Source organism: Scheffersomyces amazonensis, assembly GCF_036850825.1.
Source record: "Scheffersomyces amazonensis strain UFMG-HMD-26.3 chromosome Unknown RJT21scaffold_5, whole genome shotgun sequence".
In the NCBI taxonomy this organism is placed as follows: Eukaryota; Fungi; Ascomycota; class Pichiomycetes; order Serinales; family Debaryomycetaceae; genus Scheffersomyces; species Scheffersomyces amazonensis.
The window spans coordinates 140228-162076 of record NW_027042745.1 but is presented as its reverse complement, the minus strand read 5'-3'; the positions used below and the strand labels follow the sequence as shown (position 1 = coordinate 162076).

The 21849-nt window shown below is 35.4% G+C and overlaps 8 protein-coding genes across 8 annotated transcripts; 2 read left to right on the top strand and 6 right to left on the bottom strand. All coding sequences in view use genetic code 12, as the record gives it.

Moving 5' to 3' along the window:
* Positions 1 to 51: 51 nt before the first annotated feature.
* RJT21DRAFT_45177 (P-loop containing nucleoside triphosphate hydrolase protein) lies at positions 52 to 955 on the bottom strand. Its single transcript, XM_064884624.1, has one exon. The coding sequence runs from the start codon at positions 742 to 744 to the stop codon at positions 190 to 192; it is 555 nt and encodes a 184-aa protein (XP_064737092.1). The 5' UTR covers positions 745 to 955; the 3' UTR covers positions 52 to 189.
* On the bottom strand, positions 956 to 2118 carry RJT21DRAFT_45183 (Rho family protein). The gene has a single exon (XM_064884625.1). It carries the CDS (start codon positions 1767 to 1769, stop codon positions 1167 to 1169), a length of 603 nt encoding a protein of 200 aa, XP_064737091.1. The 5' UTR covers positions 1770 to 2118; the 3' UTR covers positions 956 to 1166.
* Positions 2119 to 3958: 1840 nt separating this feature from the next.
* On the top strand, positions 3959 to 6403 carry GZF3 (Gzf3p; the record flags this gene model as incomplete). The annotated part of the gene is made up of 1 exon (XM_064884086.1): positions 3959 to 6403. One exon carries the CDS (start codon positions 3959 to 3961, stop codon positions 6401 to 6403), a length of 2445 nt encoding a protein of 814 aa, XP_064737090.1.
* A 95-nt stretch (positions 6404 to 6498) lies between these two features.
* PGM2 (phosphoglucomutase) lies at positions 6499 to 8175 on the bottom strand (the record flags this gene model as incomplete). Its single annotated transcript, XM_064885498.1, has 1 exon — positions 6499 to 8175. One exon carries the CDS (start codon positions 8173 to 8175, stop codon positions 6499 to 6501), a length of 1677 nt encoding a protein of 558 aa, XP_064737089.1.
* A 2228-nt stretch (positions 8176 to 10403) lies between these two features.
* RJT21DRAFT_107706 (OPT oligopeptide transporter protein-domain-containing protein) lies at positions 10404 to 13215 on the top strand (the record flags this gene model as incomplete). The annotated part of the gene is made up of 2 exons (XM_064879858.1): positions 10404 to 10857; positions 10942 to 13215. The coding sequence occupies exons 1-2, from the start codon at positions 10474 to 10476 to the stop codon at positions 13213 to 13215; spliced, it is 2658 nt and encodes an 885-aa protein (XP_064737088.1). The 5' UTR covers positions 10404 to 10473.
* A 1182-nt stretch (positions 13216 to 14397) lies between these two features.
* Positions 14398 to 17154, bottom strand: RJT21DRAFT_115015 (OPT oligopeptide transporter protein-domain-containing protein; the record flags this gene model as incomplete). Its single annotated transcript, XM_064880308.1, has 1 exon — positions 14398 to 17154. The coding sequence occupies one exon, from the start codon at positions 17152 to 17154 to the stop codon at positions 14398 to 14400; it is 2757 nt and encodes a 918-aa protein (XP_064737087.1).
* A 1208-nt stretch (positions 17155 to 18362) lies between these two features.
* RJT21DRAFT_3035 (OPT oligopeptide transporter protein-domain-containing protein) lies at positions 18363 to 20198 on the bottom strand (the record flags this gene model as incomplete). The annotated part of the gene is made up of 1 exon (XM_064884082.1): positions 18363 to 20198. One exon carries the CDS (start codon positions 20196 to 20198, stop codon positions 18363 to 18365), a length of 1836 nt encoding a protein of 611 aa, XP_064737086.1.
* Positions 20199 to 20305: 107 nt separating this feature from the next.
* Positions 20306 to 21124, bottom strand: RJT21DRAFT_115013 (uncharacterized protein; the record flags this gene model as incomplete). Its single annotated transcript, XM_064880307.1, has 1 exon — positions 20306 to 21124. One exon carries the CDS (start codon positions 21122 to 21124, stop codon positions 20306 to 20308), a length of 819 nt encoding a protein of 272 aa, XP_064737085.1.
* Between the last annotated feature and the right edge of the window lie 725 nt (positions 21125 to 21849).

Below are 21849 nucleotides of genomic sequence, written 5' to 3'. Positions count from 1 at the left end.
TGTCGTGGCCGCAATCAATCAATAGCACCACCCTCACCACTGACTACTGAAAAAAAAAGCAGCGCTACCAGTTGGATTGCCCTAACCGTCAACTTGCAACTTGCAACCACTCTTTTATCATACAAACATATATGTATTATACTATACACAGAGAAGTCGCTCGTAGTAGTAAAGTTATCACGTGAATCGCTACTGAAGAATACATTTATAGCGGAGTGGTTTGGACACTTTTTTAGGAAACAGAGCCTGTGTTGCCTCGTCTATCAACTCCTTAGTGCCCTTACCAGTATAGCTGGAAGTCTCGATATAATTTATAGCTCCTATTTCAGTAGCCAAGGCACGAGCTGTTCTGTTTTCCACAACAATATGACCTTCTTCAGCTCGAAGATCACTCTTACATCCTACTAGAAAGATAGGAACGTCACTCTTGGTATGACTCCTAACAACATCTAACCATTGACTCTTAACATGATCGAAAGAAGTTACATCATTGATAGCAAAACAGATAAATACCACGGCAGCATGTTCATACAACTTCTGTGAATCAGGTGAACTTCCTGTATCTGTTAATAGTAGTGCCACAACTCTCTCGCCTATCTTCAGTTCAACAGAATGAACTTCATGAACATCAGGAATAGTATCAGTAGGATCAGGAGAAACTCCAGTAATCAAACGACTAGTTAGACTGGTTTTACCGACACTGATGTCTCCTACAATTAAGCATTTATTGGTGGGTACGTTCATTTTATAGTGGTTACTTTCAACTATTGTTACTAAAGTGCAGTTATTACTCACTTTATATAGTTTCACAGCATTAACTATGACTCCAACTAAGATTGCTCTCAATAAGTTATGCCTATGCCGTTCAGTGGGGTAAGGCAAAAGTCTTGTTTAGAGATTATGGAGACTTGGTGATGTGGGGGATATAATTGCTACCATTGTTAAATACAATACAATACAATAATAATAATAGATAAACTAAATAGGAACTATATGTAAAATTAATACCATTATAATAACAATATATGAATAGTATGTATAAAAAGAAGGTGTATAAAAAGGTTGGACTATAGCCAAATAGTAATAGCCAAGTTTAGTGATCTAAATCTAGATTGAATGATGAGATTGAAATTGGAAATGAATTGAATAACTAAAAGTAGAATTGATTATAAAACAATACATTTCTTACTCTTCTTACCATCTTTCTTTTCTTTAGTTCTTAAAGAAGCTCTAGTTGCAGCTTCAAAGACTTCTCTAACACCTTGACCAGTTCTTGCTGAACATTCTAAATAATCAGTAGCACCAATCTTTTGAGCAACAGTTTGACCTTCAGAAGTTGCAACTGGTTGTTGTTGATTATCTCTTAATTTAGCAATGGTTTGAGGATCATTTCTTAAATCAGCTTTACAACCAACTAAAATAATTGGAACACCTTGACAGAAATGTAATACTTCAGCAATCCATTTTTCTAAGACATTATCTAAAGAATCAGGAGAATCAACTGAAAAACAAATTAAAATAACATTTGAATCAGGATAAGATAAAGGTCTTAATCTATCATAATCTTCTTGACCAGCCGTATCCCATAAGGCCAATTCGACTTTTCTACCATCAACTTCAACATCGGCAACGTAATTTTCAAAAACGGTTGGAACATAAACTTCTGGGAAAGTACCTTTAGAAAATACAATTAATAAACAAGTTTTACCACAAGCACCATCACCGACAATGACTAATTTTCTTCTAATTTCAGCAGGAGGAGGAACCATTATGAATTGTTAAACTATGAATATGATTTGTGAATATGATTTATGATTTATGATAAATGATAAAAGGATATGTATATACTATTGAACAGAATTAAATGTTAATAATTAATATTTAATATTTAATATTAATGATATTAGGATTATATGCAAAAGGGGATAATATGACTAGATGAATGAAATCAGTTAGTATAAAATTTTCCGACTCGTGATCTCCGATCTAAGTACCGATTTAGACTTCAATTACTGACACTATAAAACAACACTGAGTACTAATCCAGCTACTGTTGCTTGTTGTTGATGGTTCGTTTCGTCTGTCTACCAATTTTCGCTCGCTACTCCTTTTTTTTTTTTTTCCTTCTCCGTTTAGGAAAAATTGGCAGTGCTGAATTTGGTAAACAATGTGAAGGAGGATGAGGAATGGGGATTATTAGTGAGCAAAATCTTAGTGAGTACCAATAGTGAGAGTAATTAGAGTGATAGGACAGTAGTGGGACAGTTCAGGAGATAGGTTGAAACAATTTAACACAGTACTAGAGGGTCAAGTAGGCAATTGTAGTGGTGTAATTAAGTGATAGTAGTAGTAGTAGTAGTGTGTGGATTACGTAATCCACTGATTGGGCCTGAGAATGTCAACACAAAATCGGTTCAGTTAGGTGGATCAATGATTGAGTTGGAGGCCATCAGTAGATAGTTATTTAGTTAGTTAGTAGTGATCGATCTGCGTGTGAATGTGCTGCACGTTTGTTTGTTTGTCTGATTGTACTTGTCCTTGAATTTGATTTGGATTCGATTTGAATTCAACTTTGTATTTGCCTCTGTCTCTAGACTCGGTGTCTGTCTTCTATTTCTCCTCTGATCTGTCATTTGATCACTATTTATCTGTCTGTTATCTGTCTGTCTGAAGTCGAATCTTTCCGTGTGAACATACATACCGTTACTATATCTATCAATCGCTGAATCAATGACTATCTCTTGACTTTTGTTAGTGACTGTTAGTTTATGTCTGGCTTTGACTGTTTCTATAAGTAAGTAAAATAAGGTCGTGCAAGATTGTCAATTCATATTGGTCGTTCGAGTTTTAGTTTTACTTGTTCTAAAAATAATATTGGTCATGTGATTTGTACATCCTTTGAACTTTTTTTTGTTTCTAGACCATTTCGATTTGGTTAACCTTCGTTTATTGTTGCGGTGAGGATGCGCGTTTTTTTTCTTAGTACTAAGGCATTTTAGGTAAGGAATGCCGTAGTGAAGTTACAGGTTATGTGAGAGAGTAAGGAGTGGAAGAGAAGAGTGAATAAAGTGAGCAGAAGCGAGCAAAGTAAGAGCCTTGTTATTGTAGTAGTATGTAATGTTATTATTGGATTATTTTCATGGTTTTACACTATTCCTGGATATGTAGCGTGACACTGTCAGAGTCACTATGACACTACACAGGCTGCGATCTTATCAGGTTATCTAATCAAAGGAGGCGTCGTGTCGAGTACAAGAAAAATTTTCACTGGGGCAAGTTTGAGCGATAACCGGTGAGAATGTCGTTTATCTTATCGGGTAACCTGTAAAAGGGTGGTAGAAGGAAACAGTAGGGACAGTAGAGAAAAGAATAGTATAGAGTAGAGAAGATAGAGAGGAGAGAAAACATAAGAGTATATCAATAGTTAGCAGTAAATGTAGAGTGGTATATAGTACTCTGTAGAGTACAGTAGAGTACCATAGAGTAGTAGTAAGTGTAGACATGTACTAGAACACCATTAACTTCATAACACTGACTACCACTAATACTTGAGACTATTGTATTGAAACAAACTCTGCTGCACTCACTAATACTATCTCTACTACCCTCACTACTACGATTATTAACTCTTCTCTTACATATTACCTATTACTTATTGCTTCTTCTCTTCCTCTCTTCTCCCGCCTAACCTGTAAATTAATTGCCCCTTTCGGACAGCAAACTTTTCCTTTTATCTTTCTCACTTTTCTCTTCATATACAACTACCGCCAACTCACCACTAACTCACCACTTTGCTGACTACTGTCCTTCAGACATCTTAACTACGCTCAGCTAACTAGTCATTCCCTCACTAACTCACTCACGACTATCGCCACCACTTTGAAGTTATCATTTAGCGTAACTTTCAAACACTGCGTAACTATATACCTTTGGCTGCCTAATTATAAAAGCTAAAAACATGAGTGAAATTCAGCAACGATTACAAGTGCCTTCAGTAGTGCCTTCAGTAGTACCTCCAGTAGTACCTCCAACCCCTCCTCATGTTCCTACTACTGCAGGTACCCCTGTTTCCACTCAGTCGAAATCGGCACCACCATCACAACCACAAGATCTCCCATCTCACCATCACCTTCATCAACCTCATGCTCCATTATCTGTATCAGCTACCATTTCCACATCTTCATCTATTTCTAATTCATTATCTCCCAGTTCACCTTCTCCAGCGACTGTAGCACCACCAGCACCACCATCTGCTGGTGTTGGTGCTACTACTGGAGCTGGAGCTGGAGCAGCTTCAGTGACTACAGTTAAACAAGAACAGTCAGAAAAGAAGTCTCTTGTACTGACAGATTCAGCAACTCCATCTAATCCAGTTCATCCCAATGCTAAGACTATAACTCATGTAAATAATGGTACTACCACTACAAAGACCAATATCACCAGTCCTGTGTGTCGTAATTGTAAAACTCAAACAACTCCTCTTTGGAGAAGAGATGAAACCGGTCAAGTATTATGTAATGCTTGTGGTTTATTTTTAAAATTACATGGTCGTCCTCGTCCAATTAGTTTAAAGACCGATACAATCAAGTCAAGAAATAGAATTAAACTGCAGAATGGTAATGGAACTCCAAATAGTCAGAAATCAACAGCTCCAAATACTCCTGAATTAAAATCTAAGGATTCTTCTTCATCAAATAATTTGAATTTAGGTAATAAACTTGGATCTAGTTCGGGTAAAAAATCACCTAAATCATCTAAGAAACACTCTAAATCAAATTCTCAACATTCAGCTTCAACTGGAGGAACTTCTTCAGATCCAAATTATTCATCTTTAACTCCTTTATTACCGGCTTCTGGAAATTCTTCAACTACAAATACTCCAACTGGTCATCAAACTGGAACAACTCCTCATCAACCATTCCCTCATCCTTATTCAAATCATCCTCATCATCATCATTTACATTTACCTCCTCATTTACAAGCAGCTTCATCTCATATAGTTCAACCATTACATTATCCTTCATCTACTCCTACACAATTTGCTCCTGGATCTTTAAGAATTACATCTCCATTATTATTATCGAATTCTCTGTCAATTTCTAATACAAGAACAAGTTCAGCAAATAAACTTAGTTCAATTCAACAAGCAGCAGGAGCTTTGGAACATATGTCTGCAGAATTAGGACCAAGTGCCACCTTTAAATTTGGTAATAATAAGAATTCTACTGGATCTCAAGATGGTAGAACTATTTCTGGAGTATCATTAATGAGTGGAGGAGTTAAACGAGAACCAAAATCTTCCTTACTTGGTAATTCTTCATCGATTTTCTCATCTGTTCAACAACCACCAAAATTACCAGCTTTAGGTCAACGATCACCAAATCTTGATGCTCATTCAAGATCTTCAACGCCTGGTTTACATGCAGTTCAATCACCCATGTTACCCCCTCTTCATCATGCTCCTACAGCAAATTCAAATACAACTGCATCTACCACTGGGTCAGGTTCGGGCTCAGGTTCAAAAGATCCTTTGAGTGGTTTACCACCATTCCCCAGCTTGAATGCAACCAATAGCACAGGTTATACACCATCACCAGGTGATAGAGATGGTAATGAGCATAATAACTACAATAATAATAATAATAATGGTAATAATAATAATAATAATAATAATGGTAATAACAACAATAATAACAATAGCTCATTATTATCCAACCATGAAGTAACATTATTGAAGACGAGAATATCGGAATTGGAATTGGTCAATGACTTATACAGAACGAGAATCATGGAATTAGAAGCAATGGAACAAGCAGCTAGATTAAGAGAAAGTAGTATGAGAAAGAGATTAGATGAAGTATTAAGTTTAAGAAACTTACCGGTGAAGAATACCACTAGTTCAGTCAATGAATCAAACACCAATAAGAATGTTTCAAGTTCTACTACTGGATCATCTATACCTCCAAGTACAGCTCCAAGTACGGCCGGATCAGGAGGATATTCACCTCATGTAAATTTAACTCCTAGTTCTGTATCTTCTAGTGTTTTGGCCCAAATCAGAACTCCAGCTCCAACATCCCAACCAGCTCCTCCTTCATTACCAGCCAGTAGTTTAATTTATTTAACAGGAGCTAATCCTACTACTACAACTCCAGCAGGAACTGCTATTCAACCTCCAACGTTTAATAGATTTGATACTAATGCTGTACTTCATCAACTCTCACCGGGCTCAACTCATCAACCTCCACCAGTTACAACATTACCATCAATTAGAAGTGTGACTGATTCAGGACCAGGATCTAATTCAGGTTCAGGACCTAATTCATCACCCATTGTATTACCTAGTTTAAAAAGAGAGAATGATGATGGATTACATGAAGTTAAGAAACCCAAATTGGGTTAATTATATTATATTGAAATTAATAATAACAGATTCTTACTTAATTATTTATATACTTTAGGCTCTTTATATAACCATTTACATGTACATTATAACATTTAGGTTTTAACATCAGGTACATCTTTGCCTAAGAATTGTTTAAATTTTAACAATTCCAATACAAATTCAATCTCTTTGGATAAGTATTGATCAACTTTTAATTGATAAGTTGATTTATCAGTACTATGCTTTTCTAAGTATAATCTAACAGTAGCACCAGATGAACCAGTACCTGATAATCTAACAATGAATCTTAAACCAGATTGAAATTTAATAAATAATCCTTGATTATTAGATACAGAACCATCTAAATCAGTATATGAAAAATTAGCAGCTTCTTCAACAATATAACCAGGTTTTAATTCATCACCAGGTTTTGAAGATTCAACAATAGAAGCAAGTAAATCTACAAGTTGATTAGCTCCACTAGTTGCAACATTCTCATAATCATATCTAGTAAAGAATGTTCTACCATACTTAAGCCAGAATGAATCTTGAACAATTTTAATGGATGTTTTACTAGTAGGATTTTGTAAGTTATAATCAGCCAATACATTAAGCCAAGCAACTATAGCCCATAAACCATCCTTTTCTCTAATATGATTAGAACCAGTTCCAAAGGATTCTTCTCCACAAATACTAAGTTTATCAGCATCAAATAATGAACAAAAGAATTTCCATCCAGTTGGAACTTCATAAACATTTAACCCTTTTGCTTTGGCTACTAAATCAATAGCACCAGAAGTAGGCATAGAACGAGCAAGTCCATAAATACCTTGCTTTTTAAAATAAGGAATTGAATCAGCATACTCAGAGATGATAGCAACTGAATCTCCTGGAGATACAAAAGTTCCAGCTCCATAGATCATATTTCTATCACCATCACCATCTGAAGCAGCTCCAAAATCAATATTTTCCTTATCAACTCTTTCCACTAACGTATGGGCATAAGTTAAATTAGGATCTGGATGTAAACCACCAAAGTCAGGTTGAGGATGATAATTTTGAATAGAACTTTCTGGTAAACCCAATTCCTTAACAAAGATTTGATAACCATAAGGACCAGTGACTCCATTAAGGGCATCAAATAATACTTTAAAGTTTTGATCATTAGTGGCCTTAGCAATGAACGATTTAATTAATGGGAAATCAAAGATGGATTTGAGCATAGCAACATAATCCTTAGTAGAATCAATGACTTCTACTTCAATGATATTACCAACATTGGTGGTACCTAATTTAGTGATGTCAACTTGTGGTAAATCGATCAATTTGTAATGAGTCAATTGCTTAGAAACTTCATAAATCTTATTAGTTACTGACTCTGGTGCTGGACCTCCATTGCCTAAATTATACTTAATACCTAAATCGTTAGTGGGACCTCCTGGATTATGACTGGCAGTTAAGATAATTCCTCCTGTTGATTTAGTAATTCTGATCACATGAGATGTGGCTGGCGTAGAAAGGATCCCATTCTGACCTAAGATCAATTTCTTAACACCATTAGCAGCAGCAATCTTAACAATGATTTGAATTACCACATCGTTATAGAATCTACCGTCACCTCCAATCACTAATGTGGAATCCTGAGCTCCTTCAGGAATTGCATCTAAGATGGCCTGAATGAAGTTCTCAGTATAATGAGGTTGTTGAAATACAGTGACTCTCTTTCTTAAACCTGAAGTTCCGGGTTTCTGATCCTGAAAGGGACTAGTGGCGATTTGTTGAATAGACATTGTTGGGAACAGACAGACAGACAGACAATTAAATGTGACAATTGAGTAGACAGACAGTTGTCAGTAATCAATAGTCAGTCAATTGTGTTAGCACAGGCTGGAGTCTGTCAATTGAATACTTAGTGATAGGTCAGTAAGTTGGTAATTTCATAGTGGGGCTGCGTGTACCTTACCAAGGAAATTGCTCGCTAGTGGGGTGACGATGAGGAGGAGAAGAGTTGGTTAAGGGAGCAACATACGAAAACTTGCTTAAATTAGGGAAGAGTTTAGTGAGGGAGAAGTGATAGTGGTGTTAGTTGTAAATAATATCTCAGTAAAGAGTCTATAGTATATAGTCTGTAGTATGTAGTCTATAGAGTCGGTAATATGTAGAGTCGAGCGGTCTGTAGATAAGGGTCTCGGAAGATAAGAATCTCAGTAATCCCGGCCTCAGTAGCTCGCTCCCAGTAGTCTTTCACAAATTACTAATCTCGCTATTAATATCACTACTAATGTTACTCTTAGTTTATGATAAATCTCTTATCGGATTGTTAAGCGATTTACTATTACATCATGCACAGGTTTATTCTAACTAGTCAGAGCCATTCATTCTAGTTGCGCTTGGTTCTAGAAATATGCATTTGACAGCGAATGTTTCCGGAGGGAGCCATTTCCCAATTAGGCAATGAAACTCTTATCTGGTAGAACATTCATCCAACAACAAATATCACTTCATTAATCTGCAGTACAAGTAGGCTTGAGTTAGAGGCTAAAATAGCCAGACAGTGTCCTGACAACAGATTCAGTACTTGAGCAAAGAACGACGTAAACGTAATCATCCACTACCACTACTACTGCCTTCTCTACCACCACCACCGCTACCTTTTCTCCTACTAAAGACTACTCATAGAGTGTGGATATGGCGTTCTAGTCGATCCTACACGGCAGGTACTATGATAGCGCAATTCTCACTGGATTATTTCAGACATCGGACAAAAATTGACAAATTCCTCCGGCAATAAAAAGTACGCACAACAGACAAACAAGCCGACATAATTTCGCAATTTAATTCTCTCCTGGAGCCCTTCGAGGATGCGGTGTCACATTTTTGACAATGTCGGGACATCCCTTATCAGAATTGACATTAACTTCTCCACAACTGAGATAAGCAGTTTCAGACTTTTAATAGTCTGATAGTAGCAATAATACTAAATCAAACTTGATCGAAAAGGAGTCATAGTCATCATAATCCTCGTAGTTGTCGCAGTATTCATCGTAACAGAACAACCACTCCTTTCTATTCATAACTCGTAATCTTTATCGTCGTACAAGGTGCTATTGTTAACATTGTTCTTTCTGTTTATTGTTTTAGTGTAATTCGCTCTTGCATATGCTATCGCGGAAAGGTAACACATGAATAATCCCGATAAAATTTTTTACAGCCATTCAGCAAGGGTAATAAAGTGAAAATCTTTAGGTACCACAGTTTATCGTAGCCGTAGTTCAAAGGAATATACAGGATCAAAACTCGGAGTCAAATTAACTACATTCCAAACATGTTGTTTACAGGTGTCAAAATGCGCAAATACCAAGAAATTTCTAACAAAGATCTGACAGTTCGGCAGATCGTATTAAAGATTTCTCTTTCTTTATTTAATTCGCTTGTTGAGGATCGTTTTTAATAGTATTCACGTCGCTGTTCTTCAATCGTTTCTAAATTTACTTGCTTCTGTTGATTGCTGTATTAACATGAGAGAACAAAATGTCTGAAAGCCACCTTTGTTTCCTTTTAGTTGGTTGATGCCAAAAATATTTTTTATGTTATCTCAAAAAATAATCTCATACATTTTGCAGTTGTTATTGCATTGTGAAATCTGATCCGTTTGTTTCTTCGGATCGATTTAAGTCTACCAGATAACTTTGTAATGGGCTTTGACATTTATCATTTAATTATGATACGCTTGGATGCATAGATAATTAGAACTCTGCATTGAATGGCTCTCCAATCTTTCTATTCGAGTTCTTTAATTAATTTTCAAATAATTTCAATTTTAATTTTAACCTTATCAATATATGGCGTCAATGGATTTCAATCTGGGTTAAATTAATTCTATTATTATTATTATTATTATTATTATTATTTTTCATTTATTCATTCATTCATTTAATTAATTTCAAACAACTATTTAACCCCCTAAGAATCCCGGCTATTAAGATTTAATTGCAAGAACTTTCATTTACTAACTAAAGACCTTTATATATTACAGTTCTTCTCCTACTGGTAAGAGAAGTACTATAGAACATATATACAGATATATAATGTCCGACGAAAAGAAGGAGGTCACTAATATTACTAGTATTACAAGTGTTGGTAGTCACTACCAAGAACTTGAAGATCATGAAATTGATTTGGCCGCCGTTACTTCTCACCCAATTTCTATTGGTGATGTTGGTACCACTTTAACTTCTGATCAAAAATGGTTTATATTAAACAGATTAAACTTTCAAGGTTTAGTCTCTTTAGAAAATATTCCAATTCAAGCAAGTTTTATGATTGAAAAGATTGAAGGTTTAACGGTTGAAGAATCGGTTGAAATTGTCAAAACTACTATCCATAATCATAGAGAAGATATTAATTATCCATCTGAAGATTACGACTTACTTATCAAGTTAATTGAGTACAATGATTCTCATGATGGTGGTGTCAAAGATAAGTTGAACGAGAACTTTGCTGAAAAGGAAAAAACAGAAGGTTCTTCTTATTCTTCCAGTAGTCCAATTGAAGAGGATAAATATAATACTGATTTCCATGAAATTGTTGATTGGGAATTGCAAATTAAATTGGAAGCTTCATTGATTGCTTATCACTCTCCTTACCCAGAAGTCAGAGCTGTTACTGATCCATTTGATGATCCTTCCGTTCCCGTTGAAACTGTCAGAGTTTATATTGCGGGTGTTATCTGGACTGCCATTGGTGCGGTTATTAATCAACTTTTCGCTGAAAGACAACCTGGTATTACCTTAGATGCTTCTGTTGTACAAGTTTTTCTTTATCCAACTGGTTTGATTTTAGAAAGAATCTTACCAAAATGGAAGTTTAAAGTCTGGAGATACACAATCGATTTAAATCCAGGTCCATGGACTTTCAAAGAACAATTCTTAGCTACTTTATTCTATTCTGTTTCAGGTGTATCTTCTTATGTGTCTTATAACATTCATGTTCAAAAATTAAAATTCTTTTATGACAATCAATGGGCTGACTTCGGTTATCAAACTTTATTGATTTTATCTAATAACTTCTTAGGTTTCGGTTTTGCTGGTGTTATGAGAAAATTTGCTGTCTACCCTGTTGAAGCTTACTGGCCAACCTTGTTACCAACAATTGCTTTGAATAGAGCTTTGATGCAACCTGAAAAGAGAGAAAAGATTAATGGCTGGTCTATTTCTAAATACAGATTCTTCTTCTACATGTTCATCTTTTCCTTCGTTTACTTCTGGATTCCAGATTTCTTATTCAATGCTGTTTCAACTTTCAACTGGCTTACTTGGATTAGTCCAAATAATTTTAATCTTGCTATGATTACTGGTTCCTTTGCTGGTTTAGGTTTAAATCCAATTCCAACTTTCGACTGGAATTACTTAAACTTCAATTATGCTTTGACTATTCCATTTTACTCACAAGCATCTCAATATGTTGGTTCCATAATTACTTTCTTCTGTATTATAGGTGTTTACTGGTCAAATTACAAATGGACTGCTTACTTACCAATCAATTCTTCCTCATTATTCACCAACACCGGTGAACCATATGAAGTTACTTCAATTCTTAATAGCAAAAGTTTGTTAGATCAATCCAAATATGATGTCTATGGTCCTCCATTTTATTCAGCTGCTAATTTAGTGCTTTATGGTGCTTTCTTTGCCCTTTATCCTTTTGCCATTGTTTACGAGATTGGTACTAAATATGAATCCATGTACTCTGCTATGAAATCATTTATTCTTGGTCTTAGAAACTACAGAAAATCTACATTTGAAGGTTTCGATGATCCTCACACCAGAATGATGACTGCCTATAAGGAAGTCCCTGATTGGGCTTTCTTGTGTGTTTTAATAATTGCTCTTGTGTTAAGTATCATTTGTGTCAAGATCTATCCTGCTGAAACTCCAGTGTGGGGTATTTTCTTTGCTCTTGGTATTAATTTTGTTTTCTTGATTCCAATCACTGCTGTTTATTCAAGAACTGGTTTCGGTTTCGGTCTTAATGTCTTGGTCGAATTGATTGTCGGTTATGCTCTTCCAGGTAATGGTTTAGCCTTGAACTTCATCAAGGCCTTCGGTTACAACATCGATGGTCAAGCTCAAAACTATATTACTGATCAAAAGATGGCTCATTACGTTAAGATTCCTCCAAGATCGTTATTTAGAGTTCAAATGTTATCTGTCTTCATTGCTTCTTTCATTCAATTGGGTATATTAAACTTCTGTATTGATCACATCAAGGGTTACTGTGAGCTTGATAATCCTCAAAAATTCACTTGTCCAAACTCCAGAGTTTTCTATTCTGCTTCTATCTTATGGGGGGTCATTGGTCCAAAGAAGGTTTTCGACGGTTTATATCCAATTTTAAGATGGACATTCTTAATGGGTTTCCTCCTTGCTATTCCTTGTCTTATCTTTAAGAGATATGGTCCAAGGAAAATCACCAAATATTTTGAACCTACTATTATTATCGGAGGTATGTTAATTTGGGCTCCTTACAACTTGTCTTATTATACTGGTGGTCTTTACTTATCATTCTTCTTTATGTTCTACTTAAAGAGAAAGTACCAATCTTGGTGGACAAAGTACAACTATATCTTGACCAGTGGTTTAAGTGCTGGTCTTGCTTTCTCTTCTATCATTATGTTCTTTGCAGTCGAATATAAGACTGTCTATCTTTCATGGTGGGGTAATAATGTTCCTTATGCTGGTATTGATGGTGGTGTTGGTCAACAATCTTTATTGGATCCAACCAGTGTTCCAGGTGGATATTTTGGTCCAAGAGCTGGTCATTTCCCTTGATCAAATTTTTAACGTAAAGGTGATATTTTGTTAACTTCACCTGTAAGTTACTTTCTTCTATGTATCTTATCGTTAATCAATAAATAATTTCGTTAAATAATTTGCAAAAAGTTGAAAAAAAAGTTAAGTTCAGCTAATTTCGTGTAATGCATAATTAATACAATTAATGAAGAACCGATTGTAGAGAATTGTCTTTAGTCTAAAATTTGAAAATTTGAGTGTAGAAGACTCTGCCAAGTCTATCAATTAAGTGCATTTTTTAAAAAGGCTAAATAATATAAAGCCTGCTTCAAAATTTCCTCTTTGTCCGATATTCCTCGGAAATGTCGACTACTACTGATATTCGTAAATAATCTTAACTTTATTTCTCGAACTTAAGCACAAAAGGTCTATTCTACAAATATTCTACTGGACATAATTTCAAAAACCTATAGGTCCTTATCTTCAACGAAACCAAGACACCTGAAAGATCATCCTCAGTTTTGCAGTCAGCCAAATGCATCGTATATAAAGACTGCACACAATGAATGATTATTATATAAAACTGCAGTCATAAACGGAAAATATTCAATGTTCCTCGGCTAGAAGCTTTTACCATTTTAGGTGAAGTGTTTGAATTTTAAACTCTGTTTCAATCAATCCTTTTGATGGAACGGCTCTGTCTTTTTTTATTTTTCATGCAGATTGTGGATTATTATTTGTAATTTATTTTGTCCCTTTTTTGTCAGAATTTCAGACATTTTAAAATTGTCAAATTGTCATTTTATGATGACAATTTTTCTCTTGGCAGTCTTTTTTTGAATCCATTAATTGTACGGCTGCGCTAATTGCAAAGTTCAAGTTACTATACAGAGAAATAGTAATGCCTTAATAATTCACAAATAGGTAGCCATAGTAAATCATGACACTTTGAATTCTATGGTTAATTGTGGATAGTATAATCCTTAAGTGTTGTAGCAATACTCATAACCCCACAAAATCTATTGACAATAAACACCTGTTAGTTAGCCATCTAAACGTCACATTTTGAGATACAGCAAATGTGATCATATCTCTTACGTCCATTATTTGAACTCGAATGTAATAACATATATTAAAAAAATACTGTAGTAAGAATAGCAATAGTTAATGATAACGAAATATATAAGGGAATATTGACTTGTAAATCCTAATGGCAAACCTTCATGGGAAGTTGCCGATTCTTGGACCAAAATATCCATCATGTGCTTCAGCAGTAACATTCTTTAAGGATTGTCTTCCATTACCACCATCAATACCGATGAATGAAACATAATTACCCCACCAGTCGATATCTTTAGCATGATATTCGACTGCAAAGAAGATGATGATAGATGAAAATGCAACACCGGCAGTCAAACCTCCACTTAAAATATAATTATACTTACTCCACCATGCTGTGAATCTCGTTCTAATATACCACATGAAAGCTATAGAAGCATATAAAGATGGAGTAAAGTAAGATAAATTATATGGAGCATAATTCAAGAACCCACCAATAATGATAGTTGGTTCGAAGTATTTGGAATATTTCTTTGGAGCATACTTCTTAAAGGCAATACAAGGGAAAGCCAACAAGAAACCAATTAAGAAACAGTATTGTAAAATTGGATACAAACCGTTGAACACTCTCTTAGGACCAATGACCCCCCATTGAATGGATGCACTGTAGAAAGTTCTAGAGTTTGGACAAGTGAAGTGTTGAGTATTATGAGGATCACAATAATTCTTAATGTTTCCGATAATAAAATTGATTATACCCAATTGAATGAAGGAAGCAATGAAGACAGATAAGATTTGAACTCTGAATAATGATCTGGGAGGAATCTTAACATAATGAGCCATCTTTTGATCAGTAATATAGTTTTGAGCTTGACCATCGATGTTGTAACCGAAGGCCTTGATGAAGTTCAAGGCTAAACCATTACCTGGAAGAGCATAACCAACAATCAATTCGACCAAGACATTAAGTCCGAAACTGAAACCAGTTCTTGAATAAACAGCAGTGATTGGAATCAAGAAAACAAAATTAATACCAAGAGCAAAGAAAATACCCCACACTGGAGTTTCAGCGGGATAGATTTCCACACAGATGATAGCCAAAACCAATGAAATAACCAAGATGACCAAGAACGCCCAATCTGGAACTTCCTTGTAAGCTTTCATCATGGTGGTGTGAGGATCATTAAAGCCTTCAAAGGTGGATTTATTATAACTTTTGAAACCAATACTAAGACCTTTGATTGCTTTCCACATAGATTTGTAGTTCAATGTACATTCATAGACCACAGCAAATGGATAAAGAGCAAAGAACGCACCATACAAGACCAAGTTAGCAGCGGTATAGAATGGCGGACCGTATTCTTGATATTTAGCTTCATCCAACAAACCCCTTTCATTAAGGATTGCAGTGACTGCGTATCGCTCACCAGTATTAGTGAATAAACCATTGGAATTGATAGGTAAGAAAGCTGTCCATTTGTAATTCGACCAATATACACCAATGATACAGAAAAAACCTATCATCATTCCAATATAATTATTCACCTGATTGTAGAATGGTAAATATAAAGGACCATTAAAACTGATGATGTTCCAATCGAATGTTGGAATAGGATTCAATCCTAAACCGGAGATTGAACCAGTAATCATAGCTAGATTAAAGTTATCAGGAGCTATCCATGTCATCCAATTGAAGTACGAAAGTGCTTGAAACAAATAATCTGGAACCCAGAAGTAAACAAACAGGGCTGCAAAAGTAAGGAAAAAGAAATAATATCTGGATATTTTCCATCCATTAATAACTTCTCTCTTCTCCGGCTGCATCAAAGCTTTATTCAATGCAATCGTTGGTAATAATGTGGGCCAAACAGCAGCAGTTGGATACACAGTAAACTTTCTCATAACACCAGCAAAACCGAAACCTAAGAAGTTATTAGATAAGATCAACAATACTTCGTAACCGAAATCGACCCATTTATTATCATAAAACATAGCCATCTTTTGAACATGGATATTATATGATACGTAACTTCTACCACCGGAGACTGAGTAAAATAAGGTAGCTAGAAACTGTTCTTTGTAATTCCATGGGCCTGGATTCAAGTCGATGGTATATTTCCAAATCTTGAATTTCCATTTAGGTAAAATTCGTTCCAAGATCAAACCAGTAGGATAAAGCAAGATTTGAACAACAGACGAGTCTAAGGTGATACCAGGTTGTCTTTCAGCAAAGAATTGGTTGATGACAGCACCAATGGCAGTCCAGATGATACCAGCAATATAAACTCTGACGGTCTCAACAGGAATAGAAGGATCATCATAAGGCTCAATGACAGCTCTAACTTCTGGGTAAGGAGAGTGATAAGCAATCAACGCAGCTTCTAATCTGACTTGCAATTCCCAATCAACAATTTGATGATAGTCGACATCATATATATTACCAAAGACGGTAGGTTGTTCAGGTGAAGACTGGTCAGTGTTGCTCTTCTCATCCTTAATAATAGCATAATCTAATTTCTCCTTTATGTCAGATGGTTCATTAACATACGAGTGAGAGTCAGCACTAGCGATCAAGTCGTCGATCAAGTCTAAATCAGCTCTAGGAATATTGATATCATCCTCATGTTCCACAGCAGCATCCTTCAATATTTGAACGGCTTCATCTATTTTCAAGCCTTCGACCTTTTCAATCATGAAAGAGGCTTGAACAGGCAATTCAGCCAAGGACACCAAGTGGTCGAAGTGTAAACGTTTCAAGATGAACCATTTCTGATCGTTAGTTAAGGAGGTACCGACGTCACCAAGGGATACTGCGTTCGATGCGACGGCTCTTAAATCAATCTCATGATCTTCTATATCCAAATGACTTCCAACACTTTTAATGCTGGTAATTCCAGTGATCTTTTCTGGAACAGACATTTGAACTTAAGTTGTAGTATGAAATAATTTTGACAGGTCTTCATGATAGCAGCATGGTAAAGAGTGGAATCACAGACTTATATATTACAAAATTGCAGTATTATGCACCAGCAAATATTAGAGCCATTCGTTTTAGTGATTGAGTTACTTTTAAGGTTTAGCATATTTAATTTGATTTTCGGCATTTCGGCAAACAATTATTTTTCATTTTTGCAGTCGATAAGATAGATTATGAAAGTTCTACAGTCGGAAGGGCCATCATGGAGCCGCCTCAGACAATATTGAATATCAAGAGACTTTTTCATTATATCATTGTCAAAGGAATTTATAATAGACATTAATTAACGATGACAATTGCAATTCATGACCCAACCACGAAAACTACCATGACCACAAACTTTCATTTAAAAAAAATTTTTAAGCGAAAGTTTTGCCGCTTTCTTTAATCGTGGATACTCCATTTTGCGATGCTCCATAAGCCACCTAAAAGCGCAAACTAATTTATTTTTATTTTCTTTGTAGGGGTAGTTCCTCTTACACTTGCCTATAATTTGGAGTTTTTCTGTAGCCGTTTTCACAATATCTATTTTCTTGACAAAATTTATCCACTTATCAATTAGAGGTCATATTGTAGAATCGCCAAGATTGTTAATTAAATTTTCAAGAAACTTTCATTGATTACGACATCTTTAATGTCCAGTTAATGGAAAATTCTGAATACTTCGAATCAGAGATTAACCATTGTACGAAGCCTTAGTAATTACAATGTAATTATTTAATGAAATGTATTGTCCTGAAGAAACTCCATAGTACTACTCAAACTTTAAATCAATTTGTGTCATTTCCAAGAATAATATAATCCTAAACCTTACAACAAACTATCTGTATTGTAGCCAAGGTCTGATACGGCTCTGTTGAGAGAACCGATAATCGAAGACGTAAAGCCTGAATCGCTCCCCGACAGCTTACATAGGTTTTGTATTACACAATTACAGTAAATATGGTAAACATAATATATTATTCTAAAACAGCCTTATGAGGTAGCGGCACAAATTGGGGAATTCCAGCTGTAGTCATATAGTCATGGTTATAGTCAATATCAAAACGAAGGTTTAAAAATTTAGTACTTCCTGAGTAAAATAAAATTTTATTGAAACTTAAATAAATGATAGTATAATATAATATTTATCTGTTGAGATTCAATCTTTTCAAGGGAAATTTCCGATTCTTGGGCCAAAGTATCCATCAGGAGCTTCAGCAGTAACATTCTTTAAGGATTGTCTTCCATAACCACCATCAATCCCAATGAATGGAGCAATATTACCCCACCAGTTGACGTCTTTTTCATGATATTCGACTGCAAAGAAGATGATGATAGACGAGAAAGCAACACCGGCAGTCAAACCTCCACTTAAAATATAATTATACTTACTCCACCATGCTATGAATCTCGTTCTAATATACCACATGAAAGCAATAGAAGCATATAAAGATGGTGTTATATATGACAAATTATATGGAGCATAATTCAAGAACCCACCAATAATGATAGTTGGTTCGAAGTATTTGGAATATTTCTTTGGAGCATACTTCTTAAAGGCAATACAAGGGAAAGCCAACAAGAAACCAATTAAGAAACAGTATTGTAAAATTGGATACAAACCGTTGAACACTCTCTTAGGACCAATGACCCCCCATTGAATGGATGCACTGTAGAAAGTTCTAGAGTTTGGACAAGTGAAGTGTTGAGTATTATGAGGATCACAGTAATTCTTAATGTTGTCAATTACAAAGTTGATTATACCTAATTGAATGAAAGAAGCAATGAACACAGATAAGATTTGAACTCTAAATAATGATCTGGGAGGAATCTTAACATAATGAGCCATCTTTTGATCAGTAATATAGTTTTGAGCTTGACCATCGATGTTGTAACCGAAAGCCTTGATGAAGTTCAAGGCTAAACCATTACCTGGAAGAGCATAACCAACAATCAATTCGACCAAGACATTAAGACCGAAACTGAAACCAGTTCTTGAATACACTGCGGTGATTGGAATCAAGAAAACAAAATTAATACCAAGAGCAAAGAAGAGACCCCACACTGGAGTTTCAGCGGGATAGATCTCCACACAGATGATAGCCAAAACTAAGGAAATGACCAAGATGACCAAGAACGCCCAGTCTGGAACTTCCTTGTAAGCTTTCATCATAGTGGTGTGAGGATCATTAAAGCCTTCGAAGGTGGATTTCTTATAACTTTTGAAACCAACACTAAGACCTTTGAGTGCTTTCCACATAGATTTGTAGTTCAATGTACACTCATAGACCACAGCAAATGGATAAAGAGCAAAGAACGCACCATACAAGACCAAATTAGCAGCAGTATAGAATGGTGGACCGTATTCTTGATATTTAGATTCATCCAACAAACCCCTTTCATTAAGGATTGCAGTGACAGCGTATCGCTCACCAGTGTTAGTGAATAAACCATTGGAATTGATAGGTAAGAAAGCTGTCCATTTGTAATTTGACCAATAGACACCAATGATACAGAAAAAACCTATCATCATTCCAATATAATTATTCACCTGATTGTAGAATGGTAAATATAAAGGACCATTAAAACTGATGATATTCCAATCAAATGTTGGAATAGGATTCAATCCTAACCCGGAGATTGAACCAGTAATCATAGCTAGATTAAAGTTATCAGGGGCTATCCATGTCATCCAATTGAAGTACGAAAGTGCCTGAAATAAATAGTTGGGTACCCAAAAATAAACAAACAGGGCTGCAAAACAAATGAAGAAGAAATAGTATCTGGATATTTTCCATCCATTAATAACTTCTCTCTTTTCTGGTTGCATCAAAGCTTTATTCAATGCAATCGTTGGTAACAATGTGGGCCAAACAGCAGCAGTTGGATACACAGTAAACTTTCTCATGATACCAGCCAATCCAAAACCCAAGAAGTTATTTGATAAGATCAACAATACCTGGTAACCGAAATCGACCCATTTATTATCATAGAACATAGCCATCTTTTGAACATGGATATTAAATGATACATAACTTGTTCCTCCAGAACCAGACACCGAATAAAACAATGTAGCTAAAAATTGTTCTTTGTAATTCCATGGGCCTGGGTTCAAGTCATGGTAAATTTCCAAATCTTGAATTTCCATTTAGGTAAAACTCTTTCCAAGATCAAACCAGTAGGATAAAGGAAGATTTGGACAACAGATGCATCTAGCGTGATACCAGGTTGTCTTTCAGCAAAGAATTGGTTGATGACAGCACCAATTGCAGTCCAGATGATCCCAGCAATATAGACTCTAATGGTCTCAACAGGAATAGAAGGATCATCGTATGGTTCAACAACAGCTCTGACTTCCGGATAAGGAGAGTGATAAGCAATCAACGCAGCTTCTAATCTGACTTGCAATTCCCAATCAACAATTTGATGATAGTCGACATCATATATATTACCAAACACGGTAGGTTGTTCGGCCGAGGACTCGTCCGTATTGATCTTCTCATCCTTAATAATAGCATAATCCAATTTCTCCTTTATGTCAGATGGTTCATTAACATAAGAGTGAGAGGCAGCACCAGCAATCAAGTCGTCGATCAAATCTAAATCAGCTCTAGGAATATTGATATCATCTTGGTGTTCCACAGCAGCATCCTTCAATATTTTAACAGCTTCATCTATTTTCAAGCCTTCGACCTTTTCAATCATGAAAGAGGCTTGAACAGGCAATTCAGCCAAGGACACCAAGTGGTCGAAGTGTAAACGTTTCAAGATGAACCATTTCTGATCGTTAGTTAAGGAGGTACCGACGTCACCAAGGGATACTGCGTTAGATGCGACGGCTCTTAAATCAATCTCATGATCTTCTATATCCAAATGACTTCCAACACTTTTAATGCTGGTAATTCCAGTGATCTTTTCTGGAACAGACATTTGAACTTAAGTTGTAGAATGAAATAATTTTGACAGATATTAATAACAGCAGCATTTTAAGGAGTGAAATTTATAAACTTATATAATATACAATTGGTGAATTGTGCAATAGCAAATATTGGAGCCATTCGTTCCAGGGATTGAGTTACTTTTTTTAAGGTTTAGCATTTTTAATATGATTTTCGGCATTTCGACAATTAATTATTTTTATTTTTGCAGTCTATAAAATAGATCATAAGAGCTCCACAGTCGGAAAGAGAGTTTGGAGCCGCCTCAGACAATATTGCATATCAAGAGACTTTTTCATTATATCATTGTAAAAGAAATTTTATAATAGACATTAATTAACGTAACAGTTGCAAGTCGATCTGTAAAAACTAACATGGCCACAAAACTTGATTTAAAAAATAAATTCACATTTTTGCGAGGCTCCATTAAGCCATTGTAAAGCGCAAAACATTTTCTTTTCCTTCCTCTTACCCCTGCCAATAATTTGGAGTTCAACTGTGCAACAGTCACTCGAACCGTTTTTACAATATCTATTTTCTTGACAAATTTTATCCATTTATCAATTAAATGGAGAAGTAATAATATGGATCGCCAAGATTTGTTAATTAAATTGTCAAGAGACTTTCATTGATAACGACATCTCTAAAGTCAATTTTGAAATTTTGGTGCTTCATTCCAGTTAGATGACAATTCCGAATACTTCGATGAGCCATTGA